The sequence below is a fragment of the Macaca fascicularis genome, chromosome 2, assembly GCF_037993035.2.
Source record: "Macaca fascicularis isolate 582-1 chromosome 2, T2T-MFA8v1.1".
Taxonomy (NCBI): Eukaryota; Metazoa; Chordata; class Mammalia; order Primates; family Cercopithecidae; genus Macaca; species Macaca fascicularis.
Genome location: NC_088376.1, coordinates 141,116,200 through 141,141,269, shown reverse-complemented (window position 1 = coordinate 141,141,269; position 25,070 = coordinate 141,116,200). Strand labels below are relative to the sequence as shown.

At 37.9% G+C, this 25,070-nt stretch overlaps 1 protein-coding gene across 12 annotated transcripts in view; it reads right to left on the bottom strand.

Annotated features, from left to right (window-relative positions):
* CNTN4 (contactin 4) overlaps positions 1-25,070 on the bottom strand; it is a 975,847-nt gene that overhangs the window by 148,086 nt on the left and 802,691 nt on the right. For all 12 annotated transcript variants that reach the window (XM_045384783.3, XM_045384784.3, XM_005547640.5 and 9 more), the window contains 2 exons: positions 20,335-20,471; positions 18,087-18,216 (listed from right to left, as the gene is read on the bottom strand). In XM_045384783.3, coding sequence (XP_045240718.1) covers positions 18,087-18,216; positions 20,335-20,471 — 267 coding nt within the window. The remainder of the gene's footprint in view (positions 1-18,086; positions 18,217-20,334; positions 20,472-25,070) is intronic.

The window sequence follows — 25,070 nt, the reverse complement described above, 5'->3', positions numbered from 1 at the left end:
TGAGTTGAGTATGCTAATATTTTGTTGACAATTTTTGGATCAGTGTTCATCAGGGTTATGGTCTGTAGTTTTCTTGTGTCCTTGTTTGTTTTTGGTTTTAAGACAATGCTGCGCTTACAGGATGAGTTTAAATGTGGTCCCGCTTCTTCAATTCTTTGGAAGCGTTTGGGGAAAACTGGTGTTAATTTTTCTTTAAACATTTGGTAGAATTCTCCAGTGAGGCATCTGGTCCAGGAATTTTCTTTATTGGGAGGTTTAAATTACTGCTTCAATCTCCTTACGAGTGTTAAGTCTATTCACATTTCTATTCCTTCAAGACTCAGTCTTAAGCAGTTGTATGTTTCTAGCAATTCATCTGCTTCTTCTAGGTTATCTAATTTTTCAGTGAATGATTATTTATAGTGGTCTTTATACTCCTTTTTATTTCTGAATCATCTGTTTTATGTCTCTTCTTTAATTTCTGATTTTATTTACTTGAGTACTCTCTTTTCTCAGTCTACTACGGGTTTTTCAATCTGGTTGATCTTTTTAAAAATCAACTCTTGTTTACACTGATTTTTTCCCTATTATTTTTCTGTTCTATATTTCCTTTATCTCTGCTCTAATATATATTATTTCATTACTTCTGTTGATTTTTCAGTTTTTAAAATCTTTTTCTAGTTCCTTGTGGTGCAAAGTTAGGGTGTTGATTTGAGATATTTCTTCTTTTTTAATGTAAGCATTTATCATTATTAACCTCCCTCTTATTACTACTTTTGCTGCATCCATAAGTTTTAGTATGTTGTATTTTCATTTCCATTTGTCTCCTGATATTTTCTAAATTACACTGTGACTTCTTCTTTGACCCATTCGTTGCTTAAGAATGAGTTGTTTAATTTTTACGTATTTGTGGATTTTCTGTTTTCCCTCTGCTATCAATTTCTACTTTCATTCCATTATAGTCAGAGAGGCTATTACGTATGATTTCAATTTTCTTAAATCTGTTAAAACTTATTTGTACCCTAACATATGGTCTTTTATGGACACTGTTCCATGTGTGCATGAGTAGATTTCATATTCTGCTGTAGTAGGGAGCAGTGTTCTTTATATGCTTATTAGGTCCAACTGGCCTATAGTGTTGTTCACATCCTCTGCTTCCTTATTTGTCTTTTGTCTGATTGCTCTATCCATGATTGAAAATAGAGTATCAAAGAATCCTACTATTGTGTTGCTATTTCTCTCTTTAGTTCTGTCAATGTTTGCTTCATACACTTGGAAGCTCTAATACTAGGTGCATACATATTTCTAACAGTTACATCTTTCTGATGAATCAGTCCTTTTGTCATTATATAATGTTTTATTTGTCTCTGTGACAGTTTTTGTCTTAAAGTTTATTTTGTCTGATATTAATACTGTCACCTCTGCTCTCTTTAGGTTCTGGTTTGCGTGGATTATTTTCTTCTATTCTTTCATTTTCAGCTTGTGTGTATCCCTAGATCTAAAGCGTGTCTCTTATAGACAGCATATAGTTAGATCCTGTTTGTTTTTAATCCATTCAGTCAAGCTATATCCTTATATTGGGGCATTTAATCAATTTACATTTAAAATAGAGATAGAGAAGAGCTTACAATTGCCATTTTGTTCAACTGTTTTATGTAGCTTTTGTGTTTACCCTTTCTCCTCTTTCTTCTTTTGTGTCCTTGATTTTTGTTTTCATTTTTATTTATTTGTTTATTTTTGAGACAGAGTCTTACTCTGTCACCTAGGCTGGAGTACAGTGGTATGATCTTGGCTCACTGCAGCCTCCGCCTCTCGGGTTCAAGTGAGTCTCATACCTCAGCCTCCTAAGTAGCTGGGATTATAGGCATGCGCCACTACACCCAGCTAAACTTTGTATTTTTAGTAGACACGGGGTTTCACCATGTTGGCCAGGCTGGTCTTGAACTCCTGGCCTCAAGTGATCTGCCTGTCTCAGCCTCCCAAAGTGCTGGGATTACAGGCATGAGCTACTGCACACAGCCTTGTGTTTCCTTTATTTTTAAAAATGACTATGTTTTGATTCACTGCTCATTTCCCTTTGTGTATATTATATAGATATTATCTTTGTGGTTACCACTGTAATTATACAGCACATCTTAAAGTTATAATAATCTATTCAAGCTGGCAACAGTTTAACTTCAATCATGTATAAAAACTATTTATTTATATGCTCCCCCACTTTGTTACTGATGACACAAATTACCTCCTTTTATATTGTATAGTTATTAATACAGATTTATAGTTACCTTTTATACTTTTTAAAAAATTCTATACCAGATTTTTATAAAAGTGATTTTTGTACCTACAATATTACAGGATTTTATATTTGTCTGTATGTTTACCTTTATCTAGGAGTTTTACATTTTCATATGGTTTTGTGTTATTTATCATCCTTTCATTTCAACTTGAAGGACTCCCTTCAGCATTTCTTAGAGGGTAGATTTGGTGGTGATAAACTCATTCAGCTTCTGTTTATCTGGGAAAGTTTCAATTTCTCCCTCATTTTGGAAGGGCAGTTTGCCAGATATAGTATTCTTGATTGGCAGCTCTTTCTTTCAGCACTTTGAGTAGATCATCCCACTCCCTTTTAACATGCAGTTTCTGCTGAAAAATCTGTTTATAATCTTATAGATGCACACTTGTTTGTGATGAGTTGCTTTTCTCTTGCTGCTTTCAGGATTTTCTTTTGGTCTCTTGACTTTTGACACTTTGATTATAATGTGTCTCAGTGTAGATCTCTTTGGATTCATCCTAGTTGCAGTTCTTGAGCTTCTAAAATTTGTGAGTCCATTTCCTTGCTCAGACTTGGGAAGTTTTCAGCCATTTTTTCTTCAGATAGGCTCTCTTGTCATTTTCTGTCTTTATTCTCTGCAAATTATGTAACACTTATATTGTTGCACTTGATGGTGTCCCATAGACCCTTCAGCTTTCTTCATTTTTCTTCATTATTTTTTCCTTTTTGCTCCTCTGCCTCAATAATTTCTAATGTTCTGTCTTTGAATTGCTGATTATTTTTTTCTGTCTGGTCAAGCCTGTTGTTGAATCTCTCTAGTAAACTGACTACTATATTCTGAATTCACATATTGTATTTTTCAGCTCCAGAATTTCTTTGAGTTCATTTTCATCTTTTATCTCTGTTGATACTCTCATTTTGTTCATGCCTCATTTACCTGATTTCCTGTAGTTATCTATCTGTACTGTCTCTTAATTTCTTGAGCATCTTTATGACAGTAATTAGAATTCTTTGGTAATTGATACACCTCTATTTCTTTAGGGTTGATTTCTGTAAATATAATTTGTTCCTTTGGTTGGGTCATGTCTTCTGGTTTCTATGTGTGCTTTATTATTTTCTGTTGGAATTCTGGCATCTAAAAAATAAGACACTTCTCCTAGTCTCTGCAGTCTGAGAACAATCATCCAGCTGGAGCTTCTGCAGATCTCTCAAGCCTTTTCTGGTGATGTGTCTTCGCTGGGCTTTTGTATGTAATCCCCTAATTGAAGACTTGTTGGTTTCTACTCAGGAGCTTCCCTTCGTGTCTTTATCAGATACTGTGGACTTTCTAGTGCTGTAGGAAGCATTAGATTTCCCTCTGTTGGTACTGGACCTCCCCTAGTGTCTGTGGTACAGCCTGATACCAGACCAAGCCATGTTGATATCCTTTGTTCTCATGGGGCCTCCCACATAGGCCAGTTTCTGTCATCACTTAGATTCAGGCAAAACAGAAACCACTCCCTCAGGTAGTACTTCCCCCTCAAAAGTAAAAATATTAGATGTACTTTCCACTCTTTTCTTTCCCTCCTCAGCAAGGAATTAGGAATTGGAAGTTTTCTACTGATACCTCTGTGCTATGCTGAGGGCAGTAGGAGGTCCTCTAGCAAGCGAGTGCCATACATTTTCCTACAGTGCTTTAATGTTATTGGCTTTACACTTGACTGGAGTGCAGAAATCTCTTAACTGGTTTTATTTCTTTCAACGGCAATTGGTCCATTGGGGAATACGGGTCTGGGGCTTCCCTTTTGGCTATCTTGATGACAACACTCCCCACTACCAAATCTTGAATGTCAATCTAATTAATACTCTTTAGATTAGGCTCCCCAAATGCGATCAATTTTGCCAGAAGGTGGTGGAGGGGGAAAAATAGTTACTTCATTTATGTATTCATTCACAAATTCAAAGAACTTGAGGTAGATAATGGTAAAAGACATAAAGTAGTAAATACATTTAAAATATGACTCAATTCAAACGGTGGAAATGTAGAAAACAATCTCACTAGAATTAGTACAACAGAGTTAAATTAGTCCCAGACTGGCCAAAGAAAAAAATAACATTATTTCTTTCTGACTGATGAAAAACTTGGCTTCTTTACTAGAAGATGCAAACTTTCTTCTTTTAAGAGAGAAATTCTACATTTTATGAGAAATTTATTGGAAATATCTTTATGTAAAGGACTACAGACTTCAAGATGGATAATCTCTTCACAGCAGTTTTACAGAACATTCAGAAATTTTGGTTATAGGATTGTATATAAAGTATTAATGCTCAGTGATGCCTTAGGCTGCATTCTAGAGTAATATTTTAAACTGTAACTCACTGATTGCATTTCTTTGGGGGAATTGATGTAAGGGATTATCATAATATGTATCATAATATTTATCAGCTTTCAATGTCTCCCCTCAGTTGGCTTTAATGACCAGAGTCATGCCATACAGCACTTTAGCTCAATCCTCACATGGCAGTCTGTCAAGACATCCTGTGTGCTTTATTCCTATTCACTCTCTTGTTGAAATGGGGCCTTCAGCCATGGTTGGAATCTCTGGTGCCTGCTCTTTCTCTCATACAGGGGTACTTTGGATTCAGAGTGCTTTTTGATCCAAAATCAGATATTTTGGTAGGGAGACTATGTTCAATTTTTTAAAACAACAACAAAAGCCCTCTGTGTAGGACAGATTTCCTATTTTAGGACAGTGGTTCTCAAAGGGTGGTCTTGGATCAGCAGCATCAGCATCAACATCACTTGTTAGAAATATAAATTCCCAGACCCCTCTCTAGAACTACTGTATCAGAAATTCTCAGGGTAGAGCTCAGCAATCTGTGTATTAACATGTCCTCTAGATTATTTTGATGCATGATACAGCCTGAGAATCAATATTTTAGGAAAATTCAATGGCTTTTTAAACCTGATCAATTAAAGCAATAGTTCTCAAATTCTTTTGTTCTTTGGAGTCACAACTGGGGAGCTTTAAGGAAAAATGCCTGGTTCCTAGGACCAGAGACTGAATTAGTTGATAACGAGTATGGCATGCCATCAGGATATTAAAGAGTTCCCCAGATTATTGCAGTCTGCAGAAAAAATGGGAAGTACAGAACTGGGATTTACTGGTGATTTCGTGGCTATCTCTAAGTTTTTGGTATGGATACTAACTAAGAGCAAAACAAACAAACAAAAAACAAACAAACAAACAAAAAAACAAGAAAAAGCCCAAACTTTCTTATATTGTTATAAACACCTTTAGGTTTGCAAAGGCGTTCACATGTAAGTCTGTCAGTTTTCATAGTAAGATAAGTAATGACATCCTCCTACTACTGGTAAGTATATGCTCAATAACTTGATAAAGATACCAAATTTGATTTTGAGAGCCAAGTACACAGCTTCCCTCTTCATGACAACTTCAGTAAAGCTCTTGCCTAGATGACTGCAGTTGGGTAAGAAAAACATTTGTCCTCTCATTAGATGCTGATCACACTCAGCACATTTGATTATTTTGTAATCTGGCTCAACGAGGCAGTTGAGAAATCAGACTTAGATGCAGATGAGCGCTTGTGAAAGTCCCTATGAAATAACTTTTAGTTTAGCCTTAATGTTTTTCTAATTTGGGAGCCAATCATCTGGATAGATGCCAAATTAACTAGATAATTGCTCAAGGTTGCACCTCACTTTAAATGGACCATCAGTTACTTGATGGTATTTGATTGTCCTGCCAGGGTCAGATGTGTTCCATCACACAGGCCAGGAGAACCCCCAGGATATTGAACCATTAGACATAATTTCCTCAGGGTAGAAGCTACTTCTCCTCCATTATACAGTCCTGGAAAAGTCAAGTCATATTGAAAAGACAACTGGGCAGATACCCACTCATCCTTAGGGATGGCTCTTCCCATTGGAAAATCAATTTTTTTTCACAATACTCTCATATATAAGCAAAATCAAAGATTTTTGATTCCTACCACTTCTGCAACCCCACTTAAGGGTAGCTTTGGAAGTGATTAATACGGAGTTTTTATAAAAGCTAGCCTCATTACTTCAAGGTGGAAATGGGTCTGAGGCACAGTTTATGTTCCAGAAATCTCCCTTCTGGATTAGACTTAAGTTAGACTTTACCTAATACCCCATCCTTGTTTGGTTCCTCTTTCTTCCTTATTCTGCTTTTCCTTACAGGTTTTTCCTGGAGAACACTCTTTCAGTGAATTGCAGATACCTGAATGCTTGCCTCAGACTTGCTTTGGAGACCTTAACTATCCTCTATATTTACCCAATGATTTCAAGTTTGGCAATTTAATCAGCAGTCCCCATCACCAATATTATCATCTGAGTGGACACAAATACTAAACATGGGTAGAACTATTACTTTAGAACAGTTATTTTTTCACCAACAAAATACCTAATTTAGTTATAAATACTTTTTAAGTTATGTATAGAAGATTTAGTTTCCCCATTATTACAAGACTCTATTTACTCTAATTGTAATACACCTTCATGAGTCGGGGAATAATGGTTATCACCCAGGGAGTTGTGCAGCACCTCAAGGATGCCTACAGGGGTATATCCCACAAGTGAATCTCATCCATGACTCAGATTAATACAGCAGAAAAGGTCTGGGAACAGTTGCCTTGGGAAATAATAAGCTATCAATTGTAATAGTTCAGTCACAGACAAGGACACTTCCATTTGATGTACTCATAACCAGGCCTACCAATATACTGACCTCAAGATAAAAGTCTCTCTATGGCGTTTGCCCATCCAGTGAGTAAATCACCCAGCACACAGATTAACTATTTAGCAGCTTAAATCCATTAAATACAGACATGTTACATACACATTAAATACCAAGGCAGAACACATACAATAAAACCAAGGGAAAAACCTATTAAATACATGCTTCCTAACCGTCTCTTATTCATGACTGTAGGGCTATCACTCAACATTAACAGGTATCTCCTCTATAGCATTGAAGATTCCTGAAATTTAATCAAAACATGGAACCAACATATATATTTTTTCTTTCTTATACAGATTATCAAAAGATTTTTTTTTTTTTTTTTTTTGAGACAGTCTCACTCTTTTAGCCAGGCTGGAGTGCAGTGGCGCAGTCTTTGCCTCCCAGGTTCAAGTGATTCTCCTGCCTCAGCCTCCCAGGGTAGCTGGGACTACAAGTGTGCACCACCATTTCCAGCTAATTTTTGTATTTTTAGTAGAGATGGTTTTTTGCCATGGTGGCCAGGCTGTTCTGGAACTCCTGACCTCAGGTGATCCACCCACCTCGACCTCCGAAAGTGCTGGGATTACATGCGTGAGCCACCACACTCGGCCAAGAGATAATCTTAACAAGAGATTATCTTGTTTCCATTTTGTTTCTTTGTTCAATTCAGCATCCTCATGATTATAACACAGGTAATGACAATTTAGTTATTTGATCCAAAAAAACCAAACTATTACTGCTATATAAGGAACAAAGTGACTTGTGGAAAACAATCATATTATAGCTTACCCAAGTTAACCAGTATTAATTTCTGAGTAGTTTTAAATAGTCAGATGTCTTCTCCCTTATTCACTTAAGAGGGACTCTAGCGGTTTATGCACTCAATCCTTAACTGCCCTTCAATTTACCTGTAATACATTACTGGGAATTTTTGGAAGGGAAAATGGGATATTAAATAGGGAACTTCTAAGCTTGTCATTCAAGAATCTCCAAAATTGGTCCTTAATGACTTCTCCATCTTTCTTTTTCTTTTCTTTTTTTTGAGAAGGAGTTTCACTCTTGTTGCCCAGGCTGGAGTGCAATGGCACGATCTTGGCTCACTGCAACCTCTGCCTCCCGGGTTCAAGTGATTCTCCTGCCTCAGCCTGCTGAGTAGCTGGGATTAGAGGCATGCGCCACCATGCCTGGCTAATTTTTGTATTTTTTTAGTAGATACGGGGTCTCGTCATTTTGGCTAGGCTGGGCTTGATCTCCAGACCTCAGGTGATCCGCCTGCCTCTGCCTCCCAAAGTGCTGCGATTACAGGTGTGAGCCATTGCGCCTGGCCACCATCTTTCTTTTTCAAGTTTAAACTTCCCCATATATGCTTTATGTATCTGAATCAAAATTTTTATTTATTATTTTACTTTTTAGATTGACAGATATAATTGTATCTATTACATACAACATGTTTTGAAGTATTTATATACATTGTAGAATGACTAAATCTAGCTAATTAAGATAAATTACCTTACATAGTTTTCATTTTTGTGGTGAAACACTTATCGGCTCCCTCAGCATTTTTTGAGAGTACGATATCTTGTTATTAACTATAATCATCGTGTTACACAATAGAGGGCTTGAATTTATTTGTCCCACCTAACTGAAATGTATTCTTTGAACAACATCTTCCAATCCTCCCCCACCGATTTCCCCAACCCCTGGCAACAACCATTCTACCCTATTTCTTTGAGATAAACTTTTTTAGGTTCTACATATGAGTGACATCATATGATATTTTTCTGCGCCTGACTTATTTCACATAGCATGATGTCCTCCGGGTTCATCCCTCTTGTCACAAATGACAGAATTTTCTCCCCTTTTTATGGCTACATAGTATTCTACTGTGTGTGTGTGTCTGTGTGTGTGTGTGTGTGTGTGTGTGTGTGTGTGTATATGCGCCAAATTTTGTTTGCCCATTCATCCACTGATGAGTCAACAATTTAAAAAAACTTGAAGATTCTCTATGTGCAGGAAACTATCCCAGATATTTTGTATTTTTGAGCCTTTGTTCCAGCCATTTCATTCTGATCTGGAATATTCTTTGTGTTTGTCAAAATCTAAATTGTTCAGAGCTTAGCTTTCCAGCCCCTTAGCCAAACTCCCTTTCCTGAATTCCTGCAAGCCTTACATTTTTCCAACTTACTTGGCGTACATAATTTGATGACATACCTTTATCGTTCTCATGTTAAACATGGTTACATAATTTCTCAGGCATTTTCATTTTATCTTCACTGCTCTAGTGCTATGGTCTGAATGTTTGTGTCCCTCCAAAATTCCTATGTTGAAATCCTAACCCCTAAGGTGATGGTACTAAGAGGCAGGACCTTTAAGAGCTGAAGACCTTATGGGGTGAAGCCCTTCATAAGGGTGAAGCACCTTATGAATGGGATTAGTACCCTTATAAAAGAGGCCCAAGAGACCCTAACCCCTTCTACCATGTGAAGACACAGTGAGAGGTTGGCAGTCTGCAACCTAGAAGGGGGCCTTCACCAGAACCCGGCCATGCTGGCACCCTGGTCTCACACTTCCAGCTTCCGAAATATCAGAAATAAACATTTGTTGTCTATAAGCCACCATGTTTATGGTATTTTTGTTACAGCAGCTTCAACACACTAACACTTCTAGTTTGCTGGCTTTGGGAAACTTATGAGCTCAGATCAAAAATTCATTCGTAATTAGACAACTCCAGTTGGAAATGATTTTTAAATAAACTCCTTAATGCAAAAGTTGGAGCAATGATTCCAAGCTAACAGGCCTTGAATCCTGGTACTAGAGGGAGAGAGGGGAGGGCTATGCAAAGAGTGGCTTTAAGTCATTATGCATATACATATGCATACACATATTTTCTGTTATTTTGGGCTGCGGGTAGGCACTCTAGATAAAAATCATTAAACAGCTTTTCTCACTTTATTGGAGTCATTTGTTTCTATCAAATTTTCTTATTTTAATAAAGGAATCCACAAAATCTTTTTAAATTATAAAGGGGTCCCTAGATTTATAAATTGGCTAGTGCTCATCTAGTGGGTTTTGAGACACTATGATTCATTTCATTAGGCCACATCTCACTTTTAGCTGCTCTTCCAACTAGCTGACATACAGTAGAATAGAGAACACACTTGTTTTAGAAGAAACTCCTAAGCAATCCTGCCATGGTGAACTGTACTCCAAAAGACTCAGTTCCACGTACCAATAGTTAGCAAATCTGGGCAGAAGGGAACCATCATACGTGTCCTGGAAGGGGTTGAAAATTATTGTTCCTAATATTTATAGGGTGAGAAGTATGTGTGTTTAGGCTTCCAAGTAGGCCTAGCCAAGTTGATACTTATTCCAAGAACATAAAACCATTACTATGCTGCTTTGAAAAAGGCTCTGTCCCCATGAAATCTCACAATCATTATTTTTGATAGGATTTGGGTCAATGCTAAAGAACTTAGAAGAGCAGTTGTGGAGGTTTTCCTTACTTTTTATTTTTTTACATTGCACAGAATGGAAGTACATTCTACTTGAGAACATTTACTTCTATATGCAAGATTTAGATGCTAGGCACCAATGAATGTTTTTCAGAAGGGAAAGTCAGGACTCTGAAACTGGACAATGTATCAGAGCATGTGAATTATCTCCTTTGTGTGCTGTTTTTCCCTATTCATAATCTTCCATTATGCTCTCACCAAGGTGAATGACTACTTAAAGCCTCTAAAATAGGAGGCAGTTCCCAAACCATTTACATTTGATTTTGTGTTTTACATTTGATTTTGTGTTTATCACCTCTTCTTTTATAATAATAGACAAACTCAAAATTTTTCTATAGGATAATGCAAGTTGTTGATCTTAACATTTTTTTTTAACATCCATAGATTCATCTGTTCACTCAACTATGTTTTCAATTGTTTACTGACCTAATCTATTAATCCATTTAATAAAATAATCTCTCAACTTCTTTATACATTTAACACACTCATTCATTCTTACACTCATTCAATATTTATTGAGTGCATACTATGTGCTTCAATATTATATTAAGTCCTGGTAATAAAATGATGAATTGAACCAAATATGATCCTTGACATCACAGGGAGGTTAAAATGCAGTAAATGCAGTGGAAGAAAAATATAGAAAGACCACAAAAAAATGTAAATTGTTAACTGTGGCATCTTTCATAAAGGTGAGGTAAAAGATAGTATAAAAATCTGTAATAGGAATAGTTGACCCAAGCATGATTTTCTGAGGAAGCACCAATGAAGCTAGAAGATGGGAAATGAGAAGGAGCTGCAGAAATGAAAAGGGGAAGGAAAAGTGTTTCAGGCAGAGGATGCACTCACTATGTACCAGTAGCCTGCAGAGGAAGGGAGGATGGTGAATATGCAGAACAGAACGGTCAATGCAGCTGAAGAGGAGGGAGGAAGTGGCACATGATGAAAAATGTAGTTGGAAGAAAGACCATTAATGCGTAGTATGGAAAAATTCAGATGTGGAAGAGCAGGATTTATTCTGTCAGCTATTCAAATAAGCCTTTCCAAACCAAGTCAGCTCTTATTCCCTCCAAGCTCAAGTTTGTACCAAATCAGCAGCAGACTCCAAAAAGCATCTCAAAAACTTTGCTCAATTTAGAAGTGCAGTCAATAGAGGAATAAAAATGAGTGCGGGGGAGGGGGGGCACCCAAGATGGCTGAATAGGAACAGCTCCAGCCTCCAGCTCTCAGCATGAGCGACACAGAAGACGGGTGATTTCTGCATTTTCAACTGAGGTACCAGGTTCATCTCACTGGGTGTGTCGGACAGTCAGTGCTGGTCAGCTGGTGCAGCCCGACCAGCGAGAGCTGAAGCAGGGCAAGGCATCGCCTCACCTGGGAAGCACAAGGGGGAAGGGAATTCCTTTTCCTAGCCAAAGGAAACTGAGACACACAACACCTGGAAAATCAGGTAACTCCCACCCTAATACTGCACTTTACCAAGGGTCTTAGCAAATGGCACATCAGGAGATTATATCCCACACCTGGCCTGGAGGGTCCACACCCACGGAGCCTCCCTCATTGCTAGCACAGCAGTCTGAGATCTAACTGCAAGGCAGCAGCAACGCTGGGGGAGGGGCGCCCACCATTGCTGAGGCTTAAGTAGGTAAAGCCACAGGGAAGCTCGAATTGCGTGGAGCCCACCGCAGCTCAAGGAGGCCTGCCTGCCTCTGTAGACTCCACCTCTGTGGACAGGGCATAGCTAAACAAAAAGCAGCAGAAACCTCTGTAGATGTAAAAGTCCCTGTCTGACAGCTTTGAAGAGAGCAGTGGTTCTCCCAGCACAGAGGTTGAGATCTGAGAATGGACAGACTGCCTGCTCAAGTGGGTTCCTGAACCCTGAGTAGCCTAACTGGGAGACATCCCCCACTAGGTGCAGACTGACACCTCACACCTCACACGGCAGAGTACACCTCTGAGACGAAGCTTCCAGAGCAAGAATCAGACAGCAACACTCGCTGCTCAGCAATATTCTATCTTCTGCAGCCTCTGCTGCTGATACCCAGGCAAACAGGGTCTGAAGTGGACCTCAAGCAAAATCCAACAGACCTGCAGCTGAGGGTCCTGACTGTTAGAAGGAAAACTAACAAACAGAAAGGACATCCACACGAAAACCCCATCAGTACGTCACCATCATCAAAGACCAAAGGAAGATAAAACCACAAAGATGGGGAAAAAGCAGGGCAGAAAAGCTGGAAATTCAAAAAATCAGAGTGCATCTCCCCCTCCAAAGGAATGCAGCTCATCGCCAGCAGCAGAACAAAGCTGGATGGAGAATGACTTTGACAAGTTGAGAGAAGGCGGCTTCAGTTCATCAAACTTCTCAGAGCTAAAGGGGGAACTACTTACCGAGGGCAAAGAAACTAAAAACCTTGAAAAAAGAATGGATGAATGGATAATTAGAAAATTAGAATAATCAATGCAGAGAAGGCCATAAAAAAACTGATAGAGATGAAAACCATGACGTGAGAACTACGTGACAAATGCACAAGCTTCAGTAACTGACTTGATCAACTGGACGAAAGAGTATCAGTGACTGAAGATCAAATGAATGAAATGAAGCAAGAAGTGTGGAGAAAAAAGAGTAAAAAGAAATGAACAAAGCCTCCAAGAAATATGGGATTATGTGAAAAGACCAAATCTACGTCTGATTGCGGTGCCTGAAACTGATGGGGAAAATGGAATCAAGGTGGAAAACGTTCTGCAGGATATCATCCAGGAGAACTTCCCCAACCTGGTAAGGCAGGCCAACATTCAAATTCAGGAAATACAGAGAATGCCACAAAGATACTCCTTGAGAAGAGCAACTCCAAGACACATAATTGTCAGATTCATCAAAGTTGAAATGAAGGAAAAAATGTTAAGGGCAGCCAGAGAGAAAGGTCGGGTTACCCACAAAGGGAAGCCCATCAGACTAAAAGCAGATCTCTCCACAGAAACTCTCCAAGCCAGAAGAGAGTGGGGGCCAATATTCAACATTCTTAAAGAAAAGAATTTTCAACCCAGAATTTCATATCCAGCCAAACTAAGTTTCATAAGTGAAGGAGAAATAAAATCCTTTACAGACAAGTAAATGCTTAGAGATTTTGTCACCACCAGGCCTGCCCTACAAGAGATCCTGAAGGAAGCACTAAACATGGGAAGTAACAACCGGCACCAGCCATTGCAAAAACATGCCAAAATGTAAAGACCATTGATGCTAGGAAGAAACTGCATCAACTAACGAGCAAAATAACCAGCTAATATCACAATGACAGGATCAAGTTCACACATAACAATATTAACCTTAAAGGTAAATGGACTAAATGGTCCAATTAAAAGACACAGACTGGCAAATTGGATAAAGAGTCAAGACCCATTAGTCTGCTGTATTCAGGAGACCCATCTCACATGCAGAGACACACATAGGCTCAAAATAAAGGGATGGAGGAAGATCTACCAAGCAGATGGAAACCAAAAAAAAAGCAGGGGTTGCAATCCTAGTCTCTGATGAAACAGAATTTAAACCATCAAAGATCAAAAGAGACAAAGAAGGCCATTAAATAATGGTAAAGGGATCAATTCATCAGGAAGAGCTAACTATCCTAAGTATATATGCACCCAATACAGGAGCACCCAGATTCATAAAGCAAGTCCTTAGAGACTTACAAAGAGACTTAGACTCCCATACAATAATAATGTGAGACTTTAACACCCCACTGTCAACATTAGACAGATCAACAAGACAGAAAGTTAACAAGGATATTCAGGAATTGAACTCAACTCTGCACCAAGCGGACCTAATAGACATCTACAGAACTCTCCACCCAAAATCAACAGAATATACATTCTTCTCAGCACCACGTCGCACTTATTCCAAAATTGACCACATACTTGGAAGTAAAGCACTCCTCAGCAAATGTACAAGAACAGAAATTATAACAAACTGTCTCTCAGACCACAGTGCAATTAAACTAGAACTCAGGACTAAGAAACTCAATCAAAACCGCTCAACTACACAGAAACTGAACAACCTGCTCCTGAATGACTACTGGGTACATAACAAAATGAAGGCAGAAATAAAGATGTTCTTTGAAACCAATGAGAACAAAGATACAACATACCAGAATCTCTGGGACACATTTAAAGCAGTGTGTAGAGGAAATTTATAGCACTAAATGCCCACAAGAGAAAGCAGGAAAGATCTAAAATTGACACCCTAACACCACAATTAAAAGAACTAGCGAAGCAAGAGCAAACACATTCAAAAGCTAGCAGAAGGCAAGAAATAACTAAGATCAGAGCAGAACTGAAGGAGATAGAGACACAAAAAACCCTCCAAAAAAATCAACGAATCCAGGAGCTGGTTTTTTGAAAAGATCAACAAAATTGATAGACCGCTAGCAAGACTAATAAAGAAGAAAAGAGAGAAGAATCAAAGAGACGCAATAAAAAAATGATAAAGGGGATATCACCACCGACCCCAAAGAAATACAAACTACCATCAGAGAATACTATAAACACCTCTACGCATATAAACTAGAAAACCTAGAAGAAATGGATAATTTCCTGGACACTTACACTCTGCCAAGACTAAACCAGGAAGAAGTTGAATCCCTGAATAGACCAATAGCAGGCTCTGAAATTGAGGCAATAATTAATAGCCTACCAACCAAAAAAAGTCCAGGACCAGACGGATTCACAGCCGAATTCTACCAGAGGTACAAGGAGGAGTTGGTACCATTCCTTCTGAAACTATTCCAATCAACAGAAAAAGAGGGAATCCTCCCTAACTCATTTTATGAGGCCAACATCATCCTGATACCAAAGCCTGACAGAGATACAACAAAAACAGAGAATTTTAGACCAATATCCCTGATGAACATCAATGCAAAAATCCTCAATAAAATACTGGCAAACCGAATCCAGCAGCACATCAAAAAGCTTATCCACCATGATCAAGTGGGCTTCATCCCTGGGATGCAACATAACATACGCAAGCAATAAACATAATCCAGCATATAAACAGAACCAAAGACAAAAACCACATGATTATCTCAATAGATGCAGAAAAGGCCTTTGACAAAATTCAACAGCCCTTCATGCTAAAAACTCTCAATAAATTTGGTATTGATGGAATGTATCTGAAAATAACAAGAGCTATTTATGACAAACCCACAGCCAATATCATACTGAATGGGCAAAAACTGGAAAAATTCCCTTTGAAAACTGGCACAAGACAGAGATGCCCTCTCTCACCACTCCTATGCAACATAATGTTGGAAGTTCTGGCTAGGGCAATCAGGCAAGAGAAAGAAATAAACGGTATTCAGTTAGGAAAAGAAGTCAAATTGTCCCTGTTTGCAGATGACATGATTGTATATTTAGAAAACTCCATCATCTCAGCCCAAAATCTCCTTAAGCTGATAAGCAACTTCAGCAAAGTCTCAGGATACAAAATCAATGTGCAAAAATTACAAGCATTCTTATACACCAGTAACAGACAAACAGAGAGCCAAATCATGAATGAACTCCCATTCAAGATAGCTTCAAAGAGAATAAAATACCTAGGAATCCAACTTACAAGGGATGTAAAGGACCTCTTCAAGGAGAACTACAAACCATTGCTCAGTGAAATAAAAGAGGACACAAACAAATGGAAGCACATACCATGCTCATGGAAAGGAAGAATCAATATTGTGAAAATGGCCATACTGCCCAAGGTAATTTATAGATTCAATGTTATCCCCATTAAGCTACCAATGACTTGCTTCACAGAATTGGAAAAAACTGCTTTAAAGTTCATATGGAACCAAAAAAGACCCCGCATTGCCAAGACAATCCTAAGCCAAAAGAACAAATCTGGAGGCATCACGCTACCTGACTTCAAACTATACTACAAGGCTACAGTAACCAAAACAGCATGGTACTGGTACCAAAACAGAGATATAGACCAATGGAACAGAACAGAGCCCTCAGAAAAAATACCACACATCTACAGCCATCTGATCTTTGACAAAGCTGACAAAAACAAGAAATGCGGAAAGGATTCCCTATTTAATAAATGGTGCTGGGGAAATTGGCTAGCCATAAGTACAAAGCTGAAACTGGATCCTTTCCTTACTCCTTATACGAAAATTAATTCAAAATAGATTAGAGACTTAAATGTTAGACCTAAATCCATAAAAACCCTAGAAGAAAACCTAGGTAATACCATTCAGGACATAGGCATGAGCAAGGACTTCATGTCTAAAACACCAAAAGCAATGGCAACAAAAGCCAAAATTGACAAATGGGATCTAATTAAACTAAAGAGCTTCTGCACAGCAAAAGCAGCTACCATCAGAGTGAACAGGCAACCTACAGAATGGGAGAAAATTTTTGCAATCTACTCATCTGACAAAGGGCTATTATAGAGAACCTACAAAGAACTCAAACAAATTTACAAGAAAAAAACAAACAACCCCATCGAAAAGTGGGCAAAGGATATGAACAGACATTTCTCAAAAGAAGACATTCATATAGCAAACAGACACATGAAAAAACGCTCATCATCACTCACCATCAGAGAAATGCAAATCAAAACCACAATGAGATACCATCTCACACCAGTTAGAATGGCAATCATTAAAAAAACAGGAAACAACAGGTGCTGGAGAGGATGTGGAGAAATAGGAACACTTTTACACTGTTGGTGGGACCATAAACTAGTTCAACCATTGTGGAAAACAGTGTGGCGATTCCTCAAGGATCTAGAAGTAGAAATACCATTTGACCCAGCCATCCTATTACTGGGGATATACCCAAAGGATTATAAATCATGCTGCTATAAAGACACGTGCACACGTATGTTTATTGTGGCACTATTCACAATAGCAAAGACTTGGAATCAACCCAAATGTCCATCAGTGACAGACTGGATTAAGAAAATGTGGCACATATACACCATGGAATACTATGCAGCCATAAAAAAGCATGAGTTCGTGTCCTTTGTAGGGACATGGATGCAGCTGGAAACCACCATTCTCAGCAAACTATCACAAGAACAGAAAACCAAACACCGCATGTTCTCACTCATAGGTGGGAATTTAAAATGAGATCACTTGGACACAGGCAGGGGAACATCACACACCGGGGCCTATTGTGGGGAAGGGGGAGGGGGGAGGGATAGCATTAGGAGATATACCTAATATAAATGATGAGTTAATGGGTGCAGCACACCAACATGGCACATGTATACATATGTAACAAACCTGCACGTTGTGCACATGTACCCTAGAACTTAAAGTATAATAATAAAAAGAAAAAAGAAAAAGAAATAAAAATGAGTGCCAAGGGAAGCATGGTCCCTCTGTAAGCATCAGAGGAGGCTGATTTAAAAGCGTCCTCTTGTTATTGCTTATAGACTTGCATATTACTTGTTTCTCCAGTAGTATCTTTGGCCTAAAGATTTCTTTACTCCTTTTCTTGGATTGAACATTCATGCTTGGCAAAGAACAAGTTAGTTTAGTGATTTAAAGAGTTTTTACTTTATTTTTTCTTGCCAGTATAAAGACTCACCTATAACACTAAGCTCTGCGTTGGAAAAGATAACTCCATGTTTATTCTCTGCCAAACACTGATACATGCCAGCATCTGAGAGGTTCACTATTGTTATGTTGAGTGTTCCTTGCTCAATTTGAATTCTATCCTGTGAAGGAAAAGAGGAACATAAAAACAATGACCTTCTACAACTGAGACTTTAAGGCAATTTTACCATGTGTAATATCAAGGAAGCTTAATGGGAAGAAAATAGCCATCATATAAGCAATTTACATAACATGATCTATTTATCTGTCAACTAAATTTTCTGGCAGGTCAGATGCTAAATGGAACAACCAGTACATCAGTTGGTAAATGGAATTTAAATTGTAGGATTCTCTTGAGTTCTCAATGATTTAATAGTGGAGCCATTCAGATTAATATCCTCTCTAAACAGAACTTGAAATTTAAAATGCTTTTTAACGTTAAGGATTTGTACTAACCAGAGTTAGGGGGTTTTGGAAATACAACCAAATTTACTGTTTATAGTGTTTAAAACACTCACATTTTGAGCAGGTGATACTTTGAAGGTTAATAGGATTACAATTTTGGATGAAACAGAGGCAACTATTTAATATAGGTTGAGGTTTACTGAAAAATGCAGGTATTAATAGTTTAATATTCCCTTAGTTTATGGTTGTCAGTGGTGTGATTTAAGCTGAAGTCCATCTGGTGGCCAATCTCAAGGAGGCAAAGTTAGTACGTGGCACAGGAGATCTTCCTTGTTTGTCACTCTGAGGATATACAACTTATGTATCAATTTTCATAAGTATCAAAAAGGATCTCTTCCTCTCCAGGAGCTATGCCAGTCTGTATATGTATGTATGTATGTATGTATATATATATACACACACATACATACACACACACACAGACACACACACACACACATACACACACACACACACATATATAAAGAGGTACTAATTTTCTGTTTGCTGCAGGGTTGTGAGTTAGCTGACTGGACACTTTATTAGACTGTGATTAAATCTAAACATCCATATTCCCTCACATTAAGAAACCAGCCCAATTGTCCCACAGAAATGATAATTACCCATTTTTGAATAAATACAGAAATTGACCTGCCTAGTTTTAAAACTTGAAACTTATATTGGTCTCATCTGAGTTAACTCCTCAGGAGGTTGATCCTCAAGCAAGGGACTCAAACTCACTAGATCATGGCAACCAGAGAGTGAGACACAAGACCCTTCATCTGTCGTGATTGCCTCTGTACCCCCACCTAATTCCTTCCTGTACACAGCTGCATCCCTTCCCCAGCAACATAAACTCCCAATTTTAGTTGGTTGGAGAGATGGATTTGAGACTGCTCTCCCATTCTCTTTGACTAAAGCACCTGACAAAGCCTTATTTCCTGGCAATACTCACTGTCTCAGTGATTGGCTCTCTGCACAGCAAGCAACAGGACCTAGACTAACCCCCTGGCATTTTGGTAACAATTACACAAAGGGAGGAAAATACCAGTACCTAGGTACATATACTCTTGCAATTTGTTTGAGTCTGGCTTTTATAATAGATAGAATCATGGACAAGCTGGAGTCCTTCCAGCAAATGGAGAAGATGCATGAGGCAGGGGGTGGGTTAGACAAAACAGCCCCCTTTCTCTTCCTGTCATGTAAATTCACGTGGGGGCCATTGCTCTGAGCAGGCACTCTTTCCTGGGTGGCCTACTAGAAGACTGCCTCTCAATTTGGAGCCTGAGGAAAATGTCAAATTTCAATTAACATTTGAGGTTCAGTAGGAAAATACATAAGGAAAATTAATCAGACACAATTATTCCTCATTCTCAGGGTCCCCCACTCTGCCCCTGCTTCATTCAGATTTCTTTGTCAGAGTGTTTCTCTATTTAGATGGACATCCTGCATTGTGACAATGCCCCTTCTCTTGTAGTGGATCCTGGAATGTATCTTCCTTTGTATCTTAGCACAATTGCATGTTCCAGACCTTTTGCATAACTTTCCCATTATAATCTCACAGATGCTAATCTTTGAAGACCAAAGATCTAGTACAAGAGCTTAATTGAAAGCTGGAGAATTGGATTTAAGTGCACTTTCTATTTATCAATTGCATTCACTCTCACTTTTTCCACTATAATGGTGTTTCATTGTTTATTTTAGAAACGATTCACCGTTCTCACGTTTCCACGGCAATGAGGCTATATTAAACATTATAGTCAAGACTAAGACACAATTACCATTAATTTGCTTACCCGAGTTAGCAGAGGTTCACCATTTTTTAGCCACCTGTATGTAGGCTTAGGCCTTCCATTTGCTTTACATTCCCAAAAGACATTTTCTTCCATGGCCACGTGAATATCATTTATTTTTTGAATCCAATTAGGTTGAGCTATAGCCGTTCAAAAAGCAAAGAGAAGGTGTATATTCAGTATATACTCAATCTATTTTTATCATATGCAATCAAAGGGCAAACTACACTTATAATAAAATTCCTTTTTCAGATATTATGCAAATAACAAGACTGGGTAGACATTCAGGGAGATGCCTATACCCTACTCTGAATACCGTTTTTGTGGTTCATATTGTAGTCTTTTAATCCCTAAATGCAAAATGGATAAAACTACCAATAGCATATGGTAAAATTAACTGTCCCTCTCCTGTAAGGATCTATTATTCCTTTTTTCCTGTCAGTAGAGATTATCTTCCCATTTCCCGTTCCCGCTTTTAACCAGGCTGGTGTATTCCCAGGCATGCACTACATTTGCAGATGGCTTTGCAGCTAGAGGTAACCATGTAACCAAGTTCATGCCAACTGTATGTGTGTGAAAGTGGTGAGAGCAACTTCTGGGTTACTCACTTAAAGATACTTTCCCTAACCTCTTTTTGCCCCTTCACACTGATTGGAAAAGACTGACAATTGAAATAGCCTTGGGTGCAGACATGGAAGCTACATAGGATGAAAATGCTGATCTGTCAGCCTTGGACCATGAATGTCCCTGTGGAGCAAAGCAGCTCCACACTCACCTGCCATTTTTGAGGAAAATAATGTGAGAGAGAAATAAACTTCTTATCTAAGCTACTTTATTTTGGGGTCTCCTTTGTGAGAATAGCTTAGCTTGTCCCTCACTAATATACTTCACTCCCACATATTGTATAGATACATTTTGATTCCTTTCTCCTTTAAGACTATCATCATTGTTTATAATTGATTTCATATTGATAGAATGTTATCTGCAGGAATATGACTCTAGAACCCGAAATCTTTAAATGAATCCTGATTTTTATTAAATCTCCTCAGGAAATCAAGTCCTGCCCACAGTCTAACACAGGAATTCAAAGCAGCACTTACTTCCCACATTGCCCAATGCAATCCATTACCCCTCCCCACCCAAATGATACCATATTTTCTGTACTTCATTGAAGTCACATTTTCTTTCCTTATTTTCAATAGATATAAAGACAATGTTAACTCCATGTTCCATAAAAAGTCTTCATAAATATCAAATCTTGCCTCAAGCACAATTCATGCCATTAAGAATAATGATAAACATATTCAGGTAGAAGACCTTCAGCCCAAAGTCATGCAGAAGATAACCATAGCTGTCATTCTGGAATTTTATGTGTTCACAGGGCATTTCTACAGGGTAATGCCTACCAAAGTAAATCTAATAATCAAAGTTGATATCAGTATTTAATTAGGAGATGCTACTCATTATTCTTAACATCACTTCCAGCTGACTTGACCTCAGTATCTTCATTCAATGTTTCAAATCATACATAATTTATTTCAAAAGGAAACTGCTACTGTTGAGGCCAAGCTGTATATTTTACCTTTTCAATAATAAACAAAACTAGAAAAACACTCAACAAGTCACTTAACCAGCAGAGGTCTCTAGGCCCTTGAATAAATGCTGCTTTTTTCTTTTCTCACCTATAAGCAATTTTATGTTTTTCAATGAGCAAAACACAGTTTTACACATCCTCTACTGATGGGATGATGCACTGCTGCATATGAGGGGAGGCCAAAAGGGTCAACTTCAAAAAATTTTAGAACATCAACAAGCATTAACTTGAATGAAGGGTTATAACCTACACCCTTAAAAGAGCTGCAAGTCTTTGCTGTTCTTTATCTTCCTGCTGCTAATGCAAAGGAAGCTAAAAAGGTTCTCTGCTTGGAGAATTTGATGTGTAACCCTGATAGGGCTAATGCAGTTGTATGCCTGATTTCACATTCAACCTGCTGAATATTTACCTCCTACAGAGTCCATGAAAACAAAGCAAACAAGAAAAGCCATAGAAATCTGTGAGGAATATTAACAACGAAGCCAAACTTTTGAAAGAGAGTGAGGAAAAAAATGGAAGGGCAAATGTAACTTATGAAGCAATGTCAAGTTGAAGTTCAAAAAGGAAACATCAAAACCACATGCAGAGACAGAGATTTCAATGTCATAGATTTCCTGTAACACTGGGCTTACTTACTGCTTTCTTTCAAAAATGCAGAAAGCTGGAAGCAAAACCTTGCAATCTCAAGAAGTAGGTGAGGCAGAGAAGGGAGAGACTGGAGAGAATTTTGAAAAGACCTTGCAAAGTTCTAACTACTTAAGCACTTCTGAGGGCTCATTCTGTCTCTTCCCACAGGGTTATGGAAGTCAAGGAATCAGACGAGAATACTCAGTGGTAGTTATTTGTGCTGGCCACGGTGAAATCAACCAAAAAATTCAGTGTCTGTGAGAGATCACTTGGCACTTTCTTTATTTTTAAAGTAAAATTAATTCATAGAAGACAAATCTGAACTGATATAAACATATTCCTCTCAAAGTGAGTATCTGAACATGGGCCCATGAAGATCAGAAATGAAATATCATATTATATATTGTGACAAAGAGAGATAGTCTTTATCTTAACACGCCAATTGCAAATCTACAGGGCAAAAGCCCATGTAGTAAAGGTTTTCACTCCTGCTCACTTAGATTGGATGAATTATATCTAAATGTGTGAGTTTTTCATACTAGAATGACTAAAGTCATGTGCTTGATGATAATGACTCATATATCTCCATATTTGCAGAGAGAGGGTTACCTAGTTCAAAGTCCTTAGATAACATAAATCCCAGTTAAGCATATTATAAGATATATCATTAGCCCCTCCCCCTTTTGTGATAATGCATTGGGTACAGGGTATTTATTGCTTAATATCAAGGTTCAGCTACATTTTACAACTCCTTGTCTAAACACAGGTTGAACATCCCTAATCTGAAGACCTAAAATCTGAAATGCTCTGTAATTCAAAACTTTTTGAGCACCACCATGATGCCACAAGTGGAGAATTTCACACTTGATCTCATAAGACTGTTCATAGCAAATACAGTGAAAACTTTGTTTCATACATTAAATTATGCAAAATATTAAAATGTTGCATAAATTACCTTCAGGCTGTGTGTTTAAAGTATATATAAAACATAAATAAACTTCATGTTTAGGCTTAGGTCGAAATATTCCAAAATCCTAAAAAATCTAAAATCTGAAACACTTCTGGTCCCAAGCATTTCAGGTAAGGGATACTCAACCTGTATCAACTCAGAGGAAGACCTGAACAGGTTAGTTCAGTACTATTATTTCAGAAGCCATTTCTAAATGTCTTTTTCTTTGTAATATATGCAGACCCCACATATTAAGCAGAATTAAACACATTCACATATTGAAAGAGAACCATCTGTTTTGAACTTCCATATTCTTTCAAGATTTGAAACAAAAGAATTCTTCTAGGACTCCTTAAGTATTGTTCTCAAACTACAAATTCAAATATAAGGTTAAATGGTTGTGCTGGGATTTGACCCTGTGACACAGTTTGTCTCCTGGATAGATAAACAATCTCTTCATTTCAATCTTTTATTCAATAACTGCCAGAAATGACCTAAATCAGCGTTTGTGTATTCCAGCCACTGGAATTGTAGAAGCATCTTATCCAATAATAATTTACATTGCAGGCAGATATAATTTAAACTCAGTGGGTCAAACAATTCTCAGGAGCATTTGGCTCTTCGATTTTCTAAAAACAGAAATTTCTAACTGAAAGAAATGCCAACATATGCCTTAGACCTTAGAAATTTAAAAATCTAAAAGAAAGGATACGATGGCAAACAAACAAACAAACAAAAAACCCCTCTAAATTACTATTGCAAAGATGACCTGTAGACAGTCACAGTTATTTCTGGTTGCTCACACAATTTTGGAGAAGATGAATCATCTCCAGGAAATGCAGGAGTTTCACTGACATTGCTTAAGAATTTTAATGATAGTAGACTTTATGAGTTTGGAGATAATTACTTGGCTTTAGTTTACCACCTACCTACATAATGCTTCCCAAATCTTTCTCTCTAGCCTGGGATTCTTACGCAATTGACAGAATCATCAAGAAATTCTCACTTTACTTCAAATTCAGGGTTCCTAGTACTGGCATGAGAAATAGTCATTTTACAATGCTACTTAAGAGAGTCTTCCAGTTTATTATTACAGTCTTTTTACAAACCCCTGACTTCCAGTTAGCAGAAGTCACTGAAAAGAAGGACCAGCTCTACAAGAAATATGCATGTTGGATTTTAGGGCAAGGTCCATCTTTGATGTTTGTTCAGCACTGACAATCTGCACTTCTCTGGCTTCAGACTCTCATCCACTCCCCACACACCAATCAGTCTCCTCACAGGGGTCTTCAAACTCAATTCCATGAAGCTCTGAGGGTTCTTGGAAGGTACTCCCTTCTACATTCACTCAAATTCTCAATATTTAATTCAGAGCAAGGCTTCTTCCTTGCTGCAGCCTTGCTATGTATTAAATATCGAGAATTTCTTGTAAAATTTCATGTTAAAAAAAGTACCTTGAGAATTAAACATACAGATACTTTTTTGATACTTGCTGATATCTTGTATCGTAAGAACAGCTTTAGAAATGCAGTCTGGAGATTGGAAGCTTGTTTTCTCCTTGAATTCATA